Source organism: Podarcis vaucheri, assembly GCF_965113315.1.
Source record: "Podarcis vaucheri genome assembly, chromosome: 5".
Classification (NCBI taxonomy): Eukaryota; Metazoa; Chordata; class Lepidosauria; order Squamata; family Lacertidae; genus Podarcis; species Podarcis vaucheri.
The window spans coordinates 50,222,910-50,240,047 of record NC_138763.1 but is presented as its reverse complement, the minus strand read 5'-3'; the positions used below and the strand labels follow the sequence as shown (position 1 = coordinate 50,240,047).

At 40.2% G+C, this 17,138-nt stretch overlaps 1 protein-coding gene across 9 annotated transcripts in view; it reads right to left on the bottom strand.

The window, feature by feature from the left end:
• Positions 1 to 9,824: 9,824 nt before the first annotated feature.
• RBM20 (RNA binding motif protein 20) overlaps positions 9,825 to 17,138 on the bottom strand; it is a gene marked incomplete at its 5' end in the record, with an annotated part of 106,351 nt that continues 99,037 nt past the window's right edge. For all 9 annotated transcript variants that reach the window (XM_082225030.1, XM_082225024.1, XM_082225025.1 and 6 more), the window contains 3 exons: positions 9,825 to 11,561; positions 14,786 to 14,907; positions 16,300 to 16,419. In XM_082225030.1, coding sequence (XP_082081156.1) covers positions 11,451 to 11,561; positions 14,786 to 14,907; positions 16,300 to 16,419 — 353 coding nt within the window. In that variant the 3' untranslated portion in view covers positions 9,825 to 11,450. The remainder of the gene's footprint in view (positions 11,562 to 14,785; positions 14,908 to 16,299; positions 16,420 to 17,138) is intronic.

The window sequence follows — 17,138 nt, the reverse complement described above, 5'->3', positions numbered from 1 at the left end:
CGCTGCAGTCTTTTACATGCCGATTCAGTCCAACGTCAGAATTTATCAGTTGCAAATCTTCCAAAGAGAGTTAACATGCCAATGGATCAGCTTCGTTACTTTCTTAAATTTTTTGATTGCATTGCAGTTATAATCTCACAAAACATTTTTACAGTGGTGGGAGGGCATACCCTAATCTTTGAATATTCCCCTAATATTCTGCTGCGTGCAAAAGTAATGACTTCGACAGTACATTTATTGGGAAGGAAATCTCCCGCGAGCCTTGCTGGGTAGTGATTAGACAGCCACGATTGCCTTGCAAACCTTGGTCTTGAACCTACTTGCAACTCGATCTTGATCATATTTGCACATAAGCAAGTGCCGCTGATTTCAATGAAAAGCTTCCCTGAATGCTAAGGAGTGCAACAAATTAAGCTGAAAAATGGAGGAACTGCACGCATACCCGAAAGCGACGGGTGGGCGTGCCTGGGTGGTTACGGAAGAAACAGAAACATGCTGGCTTCCCAAAAGGATGGAAGGGTGAAACGGAAATTTGACTTACTAAGGCTTTCTGCGTGTAGATGCTGCAGGAAAACGTTCCTGCTGAGGACCACGCCTCCTACTGGAAGGTTTTTGCCTTCTTTCCAGTAGGAGGAGTCAATCCTCTATATAAACAAGGGATGAATCCACCGTCACTTGAAAATCGCTAAGGTTAGTGGCAGACAATTTAAGGATGTTTCTGCCTCTTGTTTAGCAAATGTAATGCACTGCGCTAGATGCTACATGTGAAATTTCAATACATTTAAAAATCAATAGGAATATCTATGTGAAAAATGCAACTAATGGATTTCTAGCTCAATGGATGTTCCTTGCACACATGCCAGAGACCACTTGACTGAAGCTCAAGGCTCACTGGTGTCTGTGGACCACAGTTTGTGAACTCTGCAGGGTGGCAATTCAGAAACCAGTGTCCCACCCTGTATTATGGAATAGTATCTGATTATGGGCATTATGGGCCATGTGAGGTGGGAGCAAAGTAGCTGGTGAGCTGCCTGTAGTGACATTTACACTATGAAAAGCAGAATTTGTGAATGGTGGTCGTGTACGCTAACCCAAGAAGATTCCCACATTAAAAGGCAGATGTGATACTATGGTGTGTAAATCAACAGAGCTGAATAATATATCCCAAGTTTTCAGCCAGATGATACTCTTTAAAATATATGCTGAATATAAGAGAAGGAAGAGGGGCCCAGGGTGTTTTGCAATATTTTGATAACAGAGCCAGACATGTCTTCTGGGATCACAAGTCATTTGTTTTTCTGTCCATTCTTGCTGCAACAAGACATGCACTTTGGAAGCACTCCACCTACCAAGAGCAGCGCAAGAGAAAGTGCACCATGATCTGATTGAGCCAGAATGAATTCTCCACGGAGAGAAACAAACAACACTGAACAGACTTTGCTTCAGCATGAAGGAGTCACATGCCTGGTTTCCCAGCTACACCCACAAGTTTGTACTATTGGAGGCTATTATTATTTTTACTGCTGCTGCTGCTATTACTACATACTAACAGAAATCTCAGTTACCAGAGTGTGGTTGCATAAGTAACCAAGACATCAGCACCCAGATACAAGGAGGCAGCACTGGTATGCGCAGGATAACCCAGTGGTTCACAGAAGCTACTCCCCCCCCCCAAAAAAAAAATCCTTTAGGGGAGGGAAAAACCTAAAAGAGGAGAGACCAAAAACTGGGTATATTTAGAAGGCATGGAATGCTGACTGGCTGCGGAGAGGGGATGATTAACCAGGAATGGGGCAAGGGAATAGCTTTAACACTTAACAGTGAGTGCGCCACGCTGCACCATTTTGTTGTAGGTCCCACTTGTTATCATAATATTTAACATTTGCATAGTGCTTTCAAATATTCAGAGTGTGCCTCATGCATTATCTAGTTATAATCCTTACAACAATGTTTTAAATTTGGAGGTTTAAGTATATATATGTTGGTGGGAAACTGTCGTGTGACGGGCCAATGGCCGTAATAAATATCAATCAATCAATCAATCAATCAAACCTTACAACAACCCTGCAAAGTGAAGTGGGGATTATTCCCCCCCCCCACAGAGCAGATGGGGGACAGTGGCTGAGAGAAAACATCTTGCCTAAGGCTACGTGGCCAACTAATGGCAAAGCTGTGGCCTCAACACTCCAACACTGACACCCTGATCCAGCTCTGGAGACCATCTCAGCTGTGAGTCCTGGAAGACCTGCTCCCTTTCTTGCTAGGCTTTTAATACCTGGCCTGGGAGGGCGGGGCCCTGACTGACTCCAAAAGTTGAGACTACTGAACAGATGCTAGGGCTGGGATATGGTTTAGGAAGTTTTGTTGGGTTTGTGTGTGTGTTGCTGTTATTGATATTAAATTTTTTTTTTGTAAATTTTAGATCTTATGATGATTTATGTGGAAATTGTTTCAATTTGGTTGTATACTTTGTATTTATTGTTTATGGCTATTTTTGTTATGATTGTAATTATCTTTCTCATAAGCTGCCTTGAGCATGGAAAAGAGGCATACAAATAAAATGATGCATGGATGCAGTGCTTTTTTCTCTTGGGGTACTAAAGGGTGCGCAGCACTGGCACCTTTTTCTGGAAGAAAAGCACTGGTTAGAAGTGTGGCACTTACTGTAACAACTTCATGGTGAGTACCGACACCATTTTTTCTAGAAGAAAAGCACTGCATGGATATATTATGTGCCGCTAGTAGTTGCCTGTGGTGCATGGGGTGGTGCATCACAGTGCTGTCTGGATTTGGGGCACTTAAATATGGCAACCCTAACTGCAAGTCACTGCAAGGCCAGGGGTCAGCAAACTTTTTCAGCAGGGGACCAGCCCACTGTCCCTCAGACCTTGGGGGGGGGGGCGGACTATATTTTGAAATAATAATAATGAACGAATTCCTATGCCCCACAAATAACCCGGAGATGCATTTTAAATAAAAGCATACATTCTACTCATGTAAAAACACGGATTCCCAGACCTGTCAGTGGGCCGGATCCGGCCCCTGGGCCTTAGTTTGCCTACCCATGCTTTCGGCACTTAACAGGTTCCCTGAGTGCTGGAACTGTAATTAGTGTCCTAGAAGCTGCCTTATAGCAGAGCTGTATCCCGTCTTAGGTGCTGTTGCGTCTCTGATTGCAGTCACATAGCAACCTTTTATTGAGTGCTACGCCTATGGATCTATATAACATATATGACCGAGTCGTTCTGGAGATAAGTGTGCAAAACATGTATGTGAAAGTTTGCAGCTGTGCAGAACATGGTCATTTGGGCATTTACTTTCTCCCTCAGTAATTAATTGCAGAGCAATGGATTTGCAAACAGTAACCAGTATTCATCAATCAGTCTTGGGATTTCAGTTATCAGTAAGAGAGTCTCAGTAGATTTGGGTGGGAAAACAACAGTTGTCTAGAGTTTCTAAGCATGTGATCTTCAAGGGCTGTTAGTTAGCTAAAACTGCTAACAATGGTGAAGATAGGACTAATACTTCATGCCTACTGATGATAAAGCCTTTGAGCTTTATATTATGAAGTTTTTCTTTCTATGACTCAAGAAAATCGGATGGTGCATGCCCTAGGCAGAATAATGGTCCTTTGGGACAGTGTGCAAGCTTTGAAGTTCATAGCATTTTTCTGCAGGATGTGGATGCTCATGGTGGCCAAAATGACCTAACTTTCCATCTTCTGAGATGGACAGTTGTGTGGCTGAATTGTGTTTTTTTTTAAATGACACCCAAACCAGTGTTTGGGTTTGGCAGCCCACAAGAAGGCTTAGCAATAAGTTTATTCATATCACCTTATCTTTTTGTCTGGCTTGCACATTGGCCACAAGAAGGGCCTTATGAGATGACAGGATGACATTTGCAGCTGACATTTAAGATAAGGATTTAAGATAAGATTGTTATCCCAGTCCCCTCGCTGAAGAGTGCTTGTTTGCTGCTGTGCCTTTTCCCATTTCTTCAGCCTCAACTAAAGAGTTAAGTTTCTTAGAAGGAAATCCGGATCCCTCTGTTTGGAAAAGATGTAATATAATCAACAGAGGCTGCACATGATCCAGCATCCAAGCCAAGTGAAATCACCTGACTGATTCCAGTGCCACCTTTGCCAACTGTAATAAGCTTTCTTTGTTTTTTTAACTGGGAAGTGGTGCTAAAGTGTGATCAGCAGTTCAATATTGTCAACAAGTCCTAGGCAGAAGCAAGAGGAGGGAAAGAGTTATCTTTTTTTAAAAAAAAATCTAAGTAGCCAGTAGCTGAAAGCTCTTGTATTTCTACAGGCAAACGTATGACCTGACCTCCCCCCCATCACAGAACTGTAGTGTTGAATGGGATCCAAAGGGTCATCTTGTCCAACCCTTGGCAATGCAGAAATCACAACTAAAGAATGGGCATCCAACCTCTGTTAAAAAATTTCCAATGAAGGAGAGACCACCACCTTTCAATGTAGTCAGTTCCACTGTTGTACAACTTACTGTCAGAAAGTTCTTTCCAGCCACTCTCCATGAGATGATATCTTAAGGAGCTCCCTAGATATTATCACAATGGAAAGAAGAACAGCAAGCATTTAATTTGCCTAGGGCAAAGAAAGCTCTTGGGCTAACCCTGTTTCTAGCCATTTGCAAGTGTTCAATTATCCTTGTCCTCAAACCCCCCAGGGCAAAATAATCTCACAGCTTCTTCCAACCCAAAGGCTTGGTAGGATGGCTTATACTAATAAAGCAATGGACTGCTAGCCAACTGCACTGTTAATGGTCTTCTAATTGTAATAAGTTTACTTGTTTATCAATCATTGGCTTCAACAGGATGCACAGATACAATGAGCCATGTGCTAAATGCCACAAATGATATCATTTGCTACTAAGCACAGGTCTAGGCTGAGCATGTCTAGGCAATTCTCTTCCATCTAACTACTGACTTGGCATGCAACCTTAGGCCACTCACTTAATATCTCATCTTCTACCTGCTGCAGAAAAATACTAATCATATACACCACATAAAAGTGCCATGCTTGCAATGCCTCTAACAACTGGGTTCACCTGGGGGTATTTGGTAGCTCCAAAGCCCTGATGAGGACATCTAGCACATCTCAGATAGAAAGCTTTTATTAGAAGTAGGCTATGATTTTGTCCTGGGAAATTTTTCATGAATAATACAACAATGAATGTACAGGAAAAACAAGTTGCCAAAGAGCTGTTGAGAACCACCTTTCCTTTTAAAACCTTTGGTCCTCCTGATGGTGTTGGACTGCATTGGCCCAAACCAGTGTGGCCAATGGTCAGGGATGATCAATGGTGGAGTCCAACATCTGGAAAGCCACAAGTTCCCCACCCATGATTTACAGAAAAATTGTACATCACGTGCAGATATTACTGCTACTACTAGCTTACTGGTTCTTTCTCAAAGCAGAGCCCAGAGTGGCTAACAACAAATATAAAATACAACAAAAAATCCTAAGAAACACAACATTAAAAATGAATTAACCAGCATAAAATACATTTACTCCAAACCAACGCAGTCAGTTGCACAGTAGTATAAGCCAATAGAGCTGCCCTCATTAAGCTCCAAAGGCCAATACAAATAAATGTTTCAAGTTGGCATGTGAATGTAAATGGGGAACAATCTGATCTGTACTTGGAGTTTTGCACATGAGATGCCACCACTAAGTATGCTCTACTGCATGTACCACCCTCCCTCTCCCTCTTCCAACCCAGAACATATTCAACAAAGTCACCAACAGCAGTTTCCAGCCAATATTATGGTCTAGTCAGAAGTTGTGTTGTTTTTAAAAATTATTATTAATTTGTTGCAATGTAGTTCTGCTGTGGGGCATCACATGAATCTTCAAGCAGGTTTCAAGGCAGGGAGATAGGAGGAAGGGGGCAGGATAGGAAGTAGACACAGGAACTAGAGGCAGGCTAGTGGAAACCTGAAAGGGGCAACACCTGTGGCAAACCCCACAGGACCTAAGCCAGGAGAGGTGTTGCCGAACTTCATTTTCCCACTCCGTCTTTAGCTTACTTTGGTGGAGGCACTTCTTCATTACTGGGCAAAATTAAGAAATCCTGGTCCAGCTCCACCACTTAGTTCAAAGCTGTGACTACAGGCTGCATGGGTGGCCTACTCATTTCATGCTCCAACACAAACATGGCTTTTCTCTTGAAACACCCAGTTACTCCTCACAGTGCTTGTAGAGTCTCTCTGCTTTGTTTGAAGCAGACTGTGATACCACAGCAGGTGAAAATGGGGACATGGCGTCAATTCTTAATTCACCTATTTTTCTTGCCTTGAAAGATGACACTGGAGGACAATAATGGCAAGTTTCCACTTTCACCTCAACACACTGTTACATGATTTGGATCTGCCAGCATGCCATAGCTATGTGACATACGACTTTGTTTTTAGTGCTGTAATCAGTTCCATTTGTGCAACTTCACTTTTTGCAGCCAGGTCAGCTTTCCCGTCAACAGATGCAGATCTTTCAGCTGAGGCAACACCCTCCCCTCTAGTTCAAGGTAAGCGTCTGTGGCCACCAGCTGGCTGCTATCTGTTGAAGATAAGCTTAAGTAAGCCAAGCTGCTTTGCCAAGCCTACCAAATCCAGCAACAGAATCAGTTACTACTTCTTTCTTCTCTTTTAAGATCAGAACAAAGAATACATGTTACAAGTTCCAAAAAGCCTCAAGGAGAGATTTCATAACCCAAGATATGATATATCCCAAGTTTTGGAACGATGAAGGGTAAATGTTATGCCAAGGGAAGGTGACATTTGCATCACAGGCCCCACCTAGCACCTGGTGGAAAAACTTGGTAATTAACTCGTATGTACTTAATGGGTTGCAGTACATGGAAACAGGCTATAACTTGTTTAATGTAGCATGAGGCTTCATACATACCTGTCTCACTCCTGACTGAGCTGAGTTAGAGGAAATGGTGTATGTCATTGGCAAATGTTGATCTGATATTGGGTTTGGGTCACCTTATCCGTTACTGAATCCGGATCAATATGGTTTACTGATTGTGTGTCTTCTGCTTTCTGAAGGTCAGCACTGTGGCTTAGTGGGAAAGCAGTAGCGTTGACCGGTCAAGTTTAATCAGATGCGTAATATTTGCCCTACAAACAAAGATGACCGGACAAAAAGCCACTTTGGCCTTCATGCCCACAAGGATAATTAATAAATGGAAGGGCAATGCAATGTAGACTGAAGTAGAACTATTATGGCCTGCAGCCCAGTTTCTTCACAGTTCCCTGTTCCCTGTGCAGCAAGCAGGGATTTGGGCTTTATTCCACAGCAGATGGGAGCAGAGGATGAGAACGGTCTTTAATTGACGAACTATGTGGAAGCATGGCATCTGCACACTTTCCAATTACTTGCAAACTTAGTTTACAGGGCTTCCACCTAGCAACTTCAACGAAAACATTCAAGGTTCGAAACTGCAGAAGTGAAATTGTTCCCAAGAAGCTGTGGGTAGCAATCTGATTTTTAGAAACTTAAAAATCTTGCTGTTACGGTTTAGGCTGCTGTAGAACACATGGTTTGCATTCCTCCACAGTGCTGCTTCTGAAGTACTCCCAGTCTACACAGCAATGGAATTTGTGTCTTAAAAACACACACACAAGACTGCAATGCAAAAAAAACAACAAAAAAACAACAACCACACACCCTAAAATGCAAGAATGCATAAAACCTAAAAGTCTCTGCATCGCATCTGGTACGTAACTCTTAAATGCCACATTTGAGTATCAGTTTCAAAACCAGTGAAATGTAGCTAATAGACATTCATTCACAAATATACATCAAGTAAAATTATGAAATTCAAATTATTTATCCAAGAGATAATGGGATTGTAGAGCAGTTTGCCACTGGTATTTTAAATGTACTACTTCATACACAATGTTAGATTAAAAGCTGAAATACTGACTCATGCCATTGCTGCAATAATTAACTGTCCAGTAGGGGGAATACAATATACATATCAAATCTAAAAAAGGAAAAGCAATGTATTTTAATAAAATGGAAAAGGAAAAAAGACTTAAAAATGGGGACAAGAATGAATTTCACCTGACATTTCTTTAGCACTACGCAGGAAAGTTATTTGAGGTTCCTGTAAAAAGAAGTGTGTTTTAGTAAGCTTTCATCTATATCCCCTACCCCATAATACCTGCTTAAGGCCAGTTTACAGAGTTCTTTTCTTCTGACACATGAACAGTTAAATCTTCAGCCATACCCTGATGTGCCAGAGTTATGATATGAACATGATTATTGCTAGGGTCAGGCTTTGTTCTGGAACGACCTTCTGAATGCCTTGACCTGGATGCAGACAAACAAAATGTTTGTCTGAGCAGTAGAGGCACCTGTCCTGGGCTTTGGATTTGTCCATCTCAGTTGCAGAATCAGGATGAGAACACTGTGAAGTCTGGACCCTGCATGTGAAGTCTGGACCCTTAAACAAATTAAGCTTAAATATTTTGGTTGCATTGCGTGGAAAGCATCTGGGGGAACAGGATGTGATCTTGCAGCTTGCTCCTGGCCTCCACACTGTAATTAAAAGGATCAGTAGCATTACATCTACAGAGAGAGGCGTGTGCCATTGAAAGAAAAGATCACCAGTTCTTGCATAGCCATTAAAATTCTCTTTATTACAATAATTTGTCCATTTTAATAAACACAATTTGAAATCTCAGGTACACAGAGCAATTAAAACTTGTGAAGCTTCCTAAATAAGTTAAATTCTAATATATTCTAAATGTTTACAAGCCAATGATTAAACAAGATTGTGTGAACTCAATAAATAGTAACGTCTGGTCCAGTTCAAGTATATACCAACAAACACAGACTTAACAGAGACAGAAAAACCCTGAAAGCCTGATACTAAACTAGTGTGCAGGCCAGTAGCATAGTTGTCAAGTTTTTTTTTGGGGGGGGGCAATTCTTAGATTCTTTGGTTTTAGAATGAAAAATAATAATAATACATGAGATACTTAACACCCATTACAGTAGTAAGTAAAGACAAATAAGAAATTATTACTAGTTCTAAATACTTTAAAAAAATTATCTGAGATATTTTGCAACACTTTATAAATAAGAAAGCTTTTTACATAGTAGTAATAAATAGTCTGCATTGTGCTATACATACAACTTAATGTGTACAAATGACATTTGTGAAGAATTCAGTCAGGTATGAAAGTAGCATTTCTTAAGTTTCAGATTTTTGGTGCAAAAATTCCAAGCCAAGGTGGCCCATTGTTGCAAGAGAAGAGCCTCCCAGCTCCACAGCTATGTGTGGTTATCTCCCAGCAGGATATGCATCCTTCATTGGGAACTGCCTATGTTAGCATTTTTACTGATGGCAAAATAAAGATCTCCATGTTGCCTCCACAGATTATGTCTTTCCTGGAACAGTGCAAGAGTATTCATGTTTCTAAAAGCCAGCCGTAAACATTTATTTCTTTTATTGCTGGTTTTCATTTTTCTCTTTTAAGAGACTTAAAACTCTCTTATTCACCTTTGAAATTTTTATGCTGAAAGGTGGAATAAAATGTTTTAAAGAGGATGGATGCAAAGTTCAGTACACCTGATACGTGGGATTAGATGTGTGCTTGAAAGCCATGTCTGCCCCTGCCTCTTACATTGCCTAGCCGAAGGTCAGGACCTCAAAGGCTCTAAAGTTTGTGAATCTGAAATGTGCTGTTTGACCTCATCTCTGATGGTAATAAATGGAATGTTTCTGCCATTTAATGAAATGGAACCTAGCCTAGTGACAGCACACACTTGCAAGGTAACAAAGAAAGTTAACTGAAGATGCTGGTTCCATTTCCTCCCACAAAAAATATTATAATATGAAACAGGTAATGTAATATTTTTATTGGGAGATCTTGGCAACTGGGTGATTTTTTTGTGTTGATTTACTCATAGATAAGAAAATTCTTAAAGGTGCCAATGGCAAGAAAATATAATATGGTAATTCACAGATATTTTTTCTATAATTTCTCAAATTTTCTTTAAAAGCATTTAAAAAAAGGAAATGCAACAAATACACTTGCTCTGATTTTAGATATGGCTCAGCAACTCAAATAGTACCTGGTGCATTTTTTAAAAGATCATCCTGTGATTAATGCTACTAACAGTTTTACAGAATCTATGCATTTTACCAATCCAAACCTTACTAAAACAACAAAAAAGTAAAGCAGTTTACTTTAGTGGAACTCTGGGTGATATAAACACACATATTGCTGAAACACAACTATAATACTGTACTGGACACCTATATCATCAACATAGAAATTAATGGAAGTGAAATTCAAAGTCTGCTCAGAGCTTTACCTGATCAATCATTAAAAACATTTTAATTAATTTAGATGGTGTGTCTGATCAACTGGGCAAATGCAGGATATTTTTTCTTTAACTATATATCTGCCCTTCTTCCATTATGCAACTCAAAGCATACCAGATGCTCCTCAATCATTTCCCCATGCAGGCACAGACCACACCCATCCTGCTTAGTTTCAGCAAGGCTGCTGCATCTTGTGTTTTCAACCATGCCCTGGGACCAAACCTTCCCACCATCATGTGCCACCACCTCCCTCCTGCATCCCTCATTGCACATTCTAAGATGGTGCAACAAGTATGTTCATCATCTGAGACAAAGGAAGATGTCCCTACTTTAGGACTTCTTTTATTCATGTGCAAATTTATGCAGACTTAATACACTTATACTGTCAGTCGACTAAGGTTTCTTAAATTGGGCGATGGCTCTGAGTGAAACAAAATTAAGTGCCTGGTTGATTTATAAAATTAGGAAGAATAAAACCTTAAGGAAAGAAGAGAAGCGATAAGCAATCCTACCAGAGGCAAAACTTGGAACATATTTAGTCTTCTGAAATGTGTCAAGGCACTGAAGGGGGAAAGGGCTTCACTGCTTCTGCCCCCACCCCAATGTGGATTGTAAGCCCTTTGAATATATGAACTGTGAGTATTTCATACAAGACATGGATATTGTTATCATCTGATTGAACCAATGTTATCAGCAGTAACACAACAATAACCTATTTACTTACAAGACCCATAGTTCACTGCTGGACTAGGTGATGTAAATAAAAGTATTTTAACCAAGGATTTTTCAGGTTATTTCTTCCTCACTCCCAGAATATTTTCACTAAACAATTTACCTGAACCAACACTGAGAGAATCCCTGAGAATTCTAGTTTAAAGAGAGCTGTTGTGCCTATTACAGGCTGAGAAAGTGGAGCTTTACTGCTATCAGATATGTCACTTTGCTTCACTGTATTTCAGACATTGTTTTTAAATTGTGCTGTCAGTGTAGATGCATAGAACAAGCTTCTCATTATGCTTGCCTTTCAACAGTGCAAACAAAAGGTGCATAAGCAGGATCAGCAGAAAACCATTAATGTTCACCTCATAGCTTTTTCTCCTCAAAGTGAGGGACAATCCCATTATCATCTTGTGGCAAACTGCTTTCTTTCTCATTCATCTTCAGATTCTCTTCTGCAAGCTGGGATAGGTACTTCTGTGGTGAATGAAATAATGAAAATATAGGTAATTTGATTTTCAACCATATAACTTCATGCCTTCAAGCCACGGCCACAAATGCTTATGTCACTCTATAGGGCTGAAGATGCCTTGAGGGATAGGCTCAGCTGGTAGAGCATGGGACTCTTAATCTTAGAGTCATGGGTTTGAGCCCCATGTTTGGTGAAAGATTCCTGCGTTGCAGGGGGTTGGACTAGATGATCCTCGTGGTCCCTTCCAACTCTACAATTCTATGATTCTAATGCTCACATAACTCCTAAGATGGAGGAAATACCAATATTGATATCTAGGCCCAAAAACAGAAGTCAGCATAACCAGGCATTTACCAAGGCTCACATGCCACCAAAGGACCCCACAGCTGAATGAAAAATCATTATTTTACACCACATCTTATTACTGTTGATCTGCCTGCAACCTTACCTCACCTCCTGCTCAACGGGAATAAAACACTACCTATTCTGCCAACCAAAGGAACAGGTGGACAGGAACTAGCTAGGGATGAGAAGTACTGCCGCAGCAGTGGCTGTGAGCTTGTAGGAACAGCTGTCCTCTTTTTCCTCACAACTAGGTTGCTTTGTCAGCTTGCTCCTCTGAGCAATGCAAGGAGGGGGAGCCACATCATTAGTATTTAGCCAAACGTTAATTCACTATTGGTTTGTTCTGTAACAATAGCTCTGTTCAGAGCTTGATTTGAACAAGGTCTAAACTTGGGAACATGTGAAGTATTAAAGCAAAGTACTTCTGAATATGTGTAGTGAGCCTTCTCCCATCAAACTGCGTAATAATCCCATGAATATACTGTCCACATTATTTGCAGTACCAGGAAAGGAAGTGAAACACACCAGTCAATATGACATTTATAAGGTTCATAATGTCCAGCCATTCTAGTGCTCAGCCATGAAGGAGAGTAGGATAGCCCATCTAAGAGTTGTTTCACACAACATACATATACACAGATGGAATTGTGTACACACAATTTGTTTTCCCACCACACATATCATTCATATAGAAATGCCAGGGAATTGGGATTGATGTGGCTTCATGCTGCCCTGTACACCTAATAGTCAATGCAGGGTTGTTGTTATATAATGGCAGTGAGACCGTTTAGAAACTGCATCTAGAATCAGGGCCAGTTTATCTATTGCATTTGGTATTAAGGGGAGGTGGTGGCTCTCCTATTAATTCCCTTACCCCTCCCCACTTTATGGCCCTACTTTTGTAGCAGGAAGGGTGCTTCACATCATTTATGACCAGCCCCCAACTCCTACATGCCAAACTGCAGTGAACCATGCATGACGTCACTTCTCTTCTGCTACTCAGTGACATCACAGCCCTACACAGGGCAGTGCTCTTAGTATAGACCAGCTGTGCACCCAATGAGAAGCTGGATTCAGTATAAATGCACACAAGGGGTGTGGTGAAGCTGACAACTGTCTAAGTGCTTCTTCTCCTGACTCGCTGCCAAGGAAATGCCAGTTACTTCACGCTCTTAAAAAGAGATTCATCTGTTGCTTAGGTTCACTAAAACCATTAATGTATATAGACTTTTAATGAGCAAATGCATATTTTTCCAGCTATTTAAAACTGCTTTGGTCTTGGATTAGTGGCTGCCCTAAAGGGAGAAAAAGAATCCCGAAGGCAAGCCTTTCACCTGTTGCCATCTCCCCTTTCACTTAGACTTGTGCGTGACTTGCTACCGTGCTCTACCCAGCATTCTGTATTAACTTGCAGCATGCACTTCATTTTCTAGAGAAAGGCCAAGGCTGGGTGACAGTTAATCTTCTCGTGATGTGTAACAATTTGATGCGCAATGACTTTTGATATGTGCAGCAAGGGAATTGAACCAAAGCTCTTTAGCTTCTAGTTGGTTTTGACAACTTGCGAGATTTAACAGAAGGCCTGAATTGTAATCGCACAAAATATAGAGGTCTGAAATGGCCAGAATTTATGATGAAAACAGCAATGGAAGTTCTTGAAAGTCAGAGCAGAGAGCTGTAGGCAAAAACATATCCAAATAAAAAGGCTTATTTATCTGAAACAGAAGTATGCAACATGGGGTTATAGTAAATCTTCAGCTTTTGTCATCTATAGGTTGTTGTTCTGTACCAGAAAATCCAGTGACATACATCTTTATTCACTTCATTTTACACGTAAGATATATTTCTAAACTGCCCTGTGATCTTTGGATGAAGAGCAGTATATAAATTTAATAGAAATAAATACATTTTGAAAGAAGAAAGCAAAGAGAGAAAAGGTGGACTTCAGAAAGTGAATTGGGTGTGACTGCATTAAGACCTATGCTTTTTTAGTTATTAGAGATACAGGAGGAGTTCATTTGGTCTGCTTTGTTAGTAGATCAACAGAATTCTATGTTCCTGAACTTGCTTGCAGATTGGAAGACTACTATTAATTGGATTATGCAATTCTCTAGATTTTGTACTGCGGTTAGAGGAAATTAATCAAAATACATTGAAATGCATTGAAAAATGTGTACTTCACAGACAGAGAGTGTACAAAATGTGTACAATTTACATGTAGGCTTAGAATGTTCACAGAATGAACTTAGACTCATACATCCATCTCTCCTCACTGCTGTCTTATACTAGGTGTTCAGTACTGAACTCAACAGCTAACAATCAATATCCCATTATTTGTACATGATGTACAGCACACATACTCATATACTCCCTGCTGACAATGACTGCACTGCCTATAGTTGTTCAACCAGGCACCCACCAAGATGTTCCAAAACACCTAGGTAACAGGTAGGAAGGAAGCCAGACACCCCTGCATCATGCTTCTTCCCAGAGCATAGATGCCATGGCTTTAGCCACCCTTAGGAGATGCTTTACTAGAAACAATTTCTAAGCTTTGCCATGGCTGCTATAACTCCTAAGGCTCCAGGAAAAGAAGCTTGAAGGGTTGATCCTAGAGGGCAAGACTGATCCATCCCCCTAATCTGTGTCATTTTTTTGCCATAGTTGAATACTGCCCATAGACTATAAAATGCTGCAATAAACAAGCTGTAGAACTGAAAAATGGGTTGAAAATAATCTAACTTGGATTCACAAGTAGACAGTGTTAAGTGCTTCACATCACAAGGGTGGTGAACATGCAGTAATGCAGGAGGCAGCCCCAAGACTTGTTCATGCGTGCCATTACATTCCAGATACTAATTTGCATGAATAAATCAGTTGTTACCTGAAGATTTTTGTAGTGAACAGTACTTCTGCAATGACGAGTCTTTGCTGTCTCCTCATTTGTATAGAAAAGTCCACAGAGTTTGCAGTAAAAGCCAGTTCTGGGCACAACAAATTCCATGCCTATAAAACAATATTGACTTGCAATTATTACTGGGGGTGGGAATCAGATAGCCTTATAAAGAAAATTCCTTTCCATGGGGAGAAAAATGGTTGAACTTATTTTGGCGTCACCTGAATTTCTTAAAGTATAGTGCTTTCAATTCTCAGATATTTATAATTTCTCTATCAAAAACAATATAGAGTAATGTAGCATAGTTGGCCGCCCTATATAGAGTCAGACCATGGGTCCATTATCTCTCACTAGGTGGTCTTGGCTAAGTCACTTTTTCTTACTCTCTCTCCCACCTGATTGTGCCATGTGCCAGCCCTTCCTGTAACCTAGGGAATTGTGGTTGTCCTATTAGTCAGCCTTTAGGCCTGACCTGGTTGTCAATGAGGAGGCTGATCTGGACTGTATTACTGAGTTTTGGATGGGTGAACAGGGTGGAGTTGGTCTCACCCAGCTGTACCCACCTGGTGGAGCACCAGGGCAGACTTGAAGGCTGGGGAGGGGGAGTTGCTGTGGTCTATAGAAATTCTCTCTCTCCAGGCTCTCTGTCCAGTGGGGGCCTTTTAAACTCTCACTCTCTCTCTCTCTCTCTCTCTCTGTGTGTGTGTGTGTGTGTGTGTGTTGTTTGTTATTACGGTATGTATTTTTGTGTCTTTATATTGTAAACAGCTCTGTGATCTTCAGATGAAGGGTGGTATAGAATGAATGAATGAATGAATGAATGAAGATAATGCAAGGCTTGTGCTGCCAGAATGGTTGAAGGTAGTTTAAATGGATCAGGTGACAGGTCTGATATACATTCAAGAGGTGAAGATAAACTGTCATGAATTATTAAATGGATTTTACCTTCAGTAAAATATTAAAAGTGATGTTTATTGTATGTATCTATCTTTAGAGATGTACTTTTGTCTGATAACAATGAGACTGATATTTTGTTAAGTTTATCTTTTATACTTGTCAGGGTATATATATATTTGCAGGGTATTGTATATGCAATAATGATAAATAGAAGTTTTAAAATATTGACCTACCTTGCAGGCTTCTTGTTAACAATTATATAACATAATTCATGAGAAGGGGTTTGAACACCAAGTTACTGACTAAATAGAGGCTCACCCCCTGTATTTGACATCTCTGTCCCAGTTTCAATGCTATTCAGTGCCTCTGGAGAAAATCAAAAGGTTGACTTGACTCTGTCTATTTTTAATTTATTCTTTCCCCTTATGTCCCTAACCTGACTAAACACTGCTATTAATATACTGCCTAATGCCAACTGAGTGAGAGCAACAGAAACTTCTCTTTTCAGAAGCTCTTTTAAATAATCTGAAACAGATACCATTGTTTTCTTGCAAAACAAATGTATTGTAAAGAGTTAAATGTGTATCGCTTGTAATGAGACATACCTAGCGGAATGCTGAGCTCCGTAAACACATCTTCTTGTTCCCATGATGGTGAAAAGTAAGATCTTTTAGATTCTACCCCTGGGAAGTCAGTAGTTTTCATTTCCTGATACCTACAATTTGCTTTGAAAGCAAAAGCATACTGAGTAAAATCAGTTCCGTGCAATATTTATAACCTGAACCCAACATATTTTCTAGACCAATCCAGTGTTGCTTCTACACTAAATATACCCCCCCAATCAAGTTTTAAAGATAATTCAGATGACATGGTCGACATACATTGCATTCCAGTGTTTTTTGAGCGGTACAATGTATATACATATCCTCTCTTGCTTCAGACCTCAATAAGGAATAGCTATAATTTTTAGGTGAACAGATGGCAACTCTAGGCTTTAGAAGTTGGCAAGCTATATGAGGTTTGAAGATCTGTCAGAAGGACTCCTACAATCTGAGCCTCAGTTATTGAGAAAAGAAACATGATAGTTTGCCAAAAGTAACAGGTTGTTTTGTGCTGTGCCTAGATGGGACACATTTGAATTCAAATTATCACAAAGATCAGCTAGCTAAAGATATTTGAAGTTAGCTGTGTCTTGAGGCTATACAACATCTGAACCACAACCCTACTGTCTGAATACCAGCTATAGCCATGGCCTTTGACTAGAACAATAAATTCTGAACTATTAACATAAATCATGAACAAAGAAACATATGGGTAACAAAAACAAATCAGGAAAAATAAATTATTATGCTCTGGCATGAAAAAAGAATGAAATGTGGCAATCCCAAAAGCCATTTCATGCCAAATTAATCTTTTAAAGATATCTAAGGAATATTTTTTTATC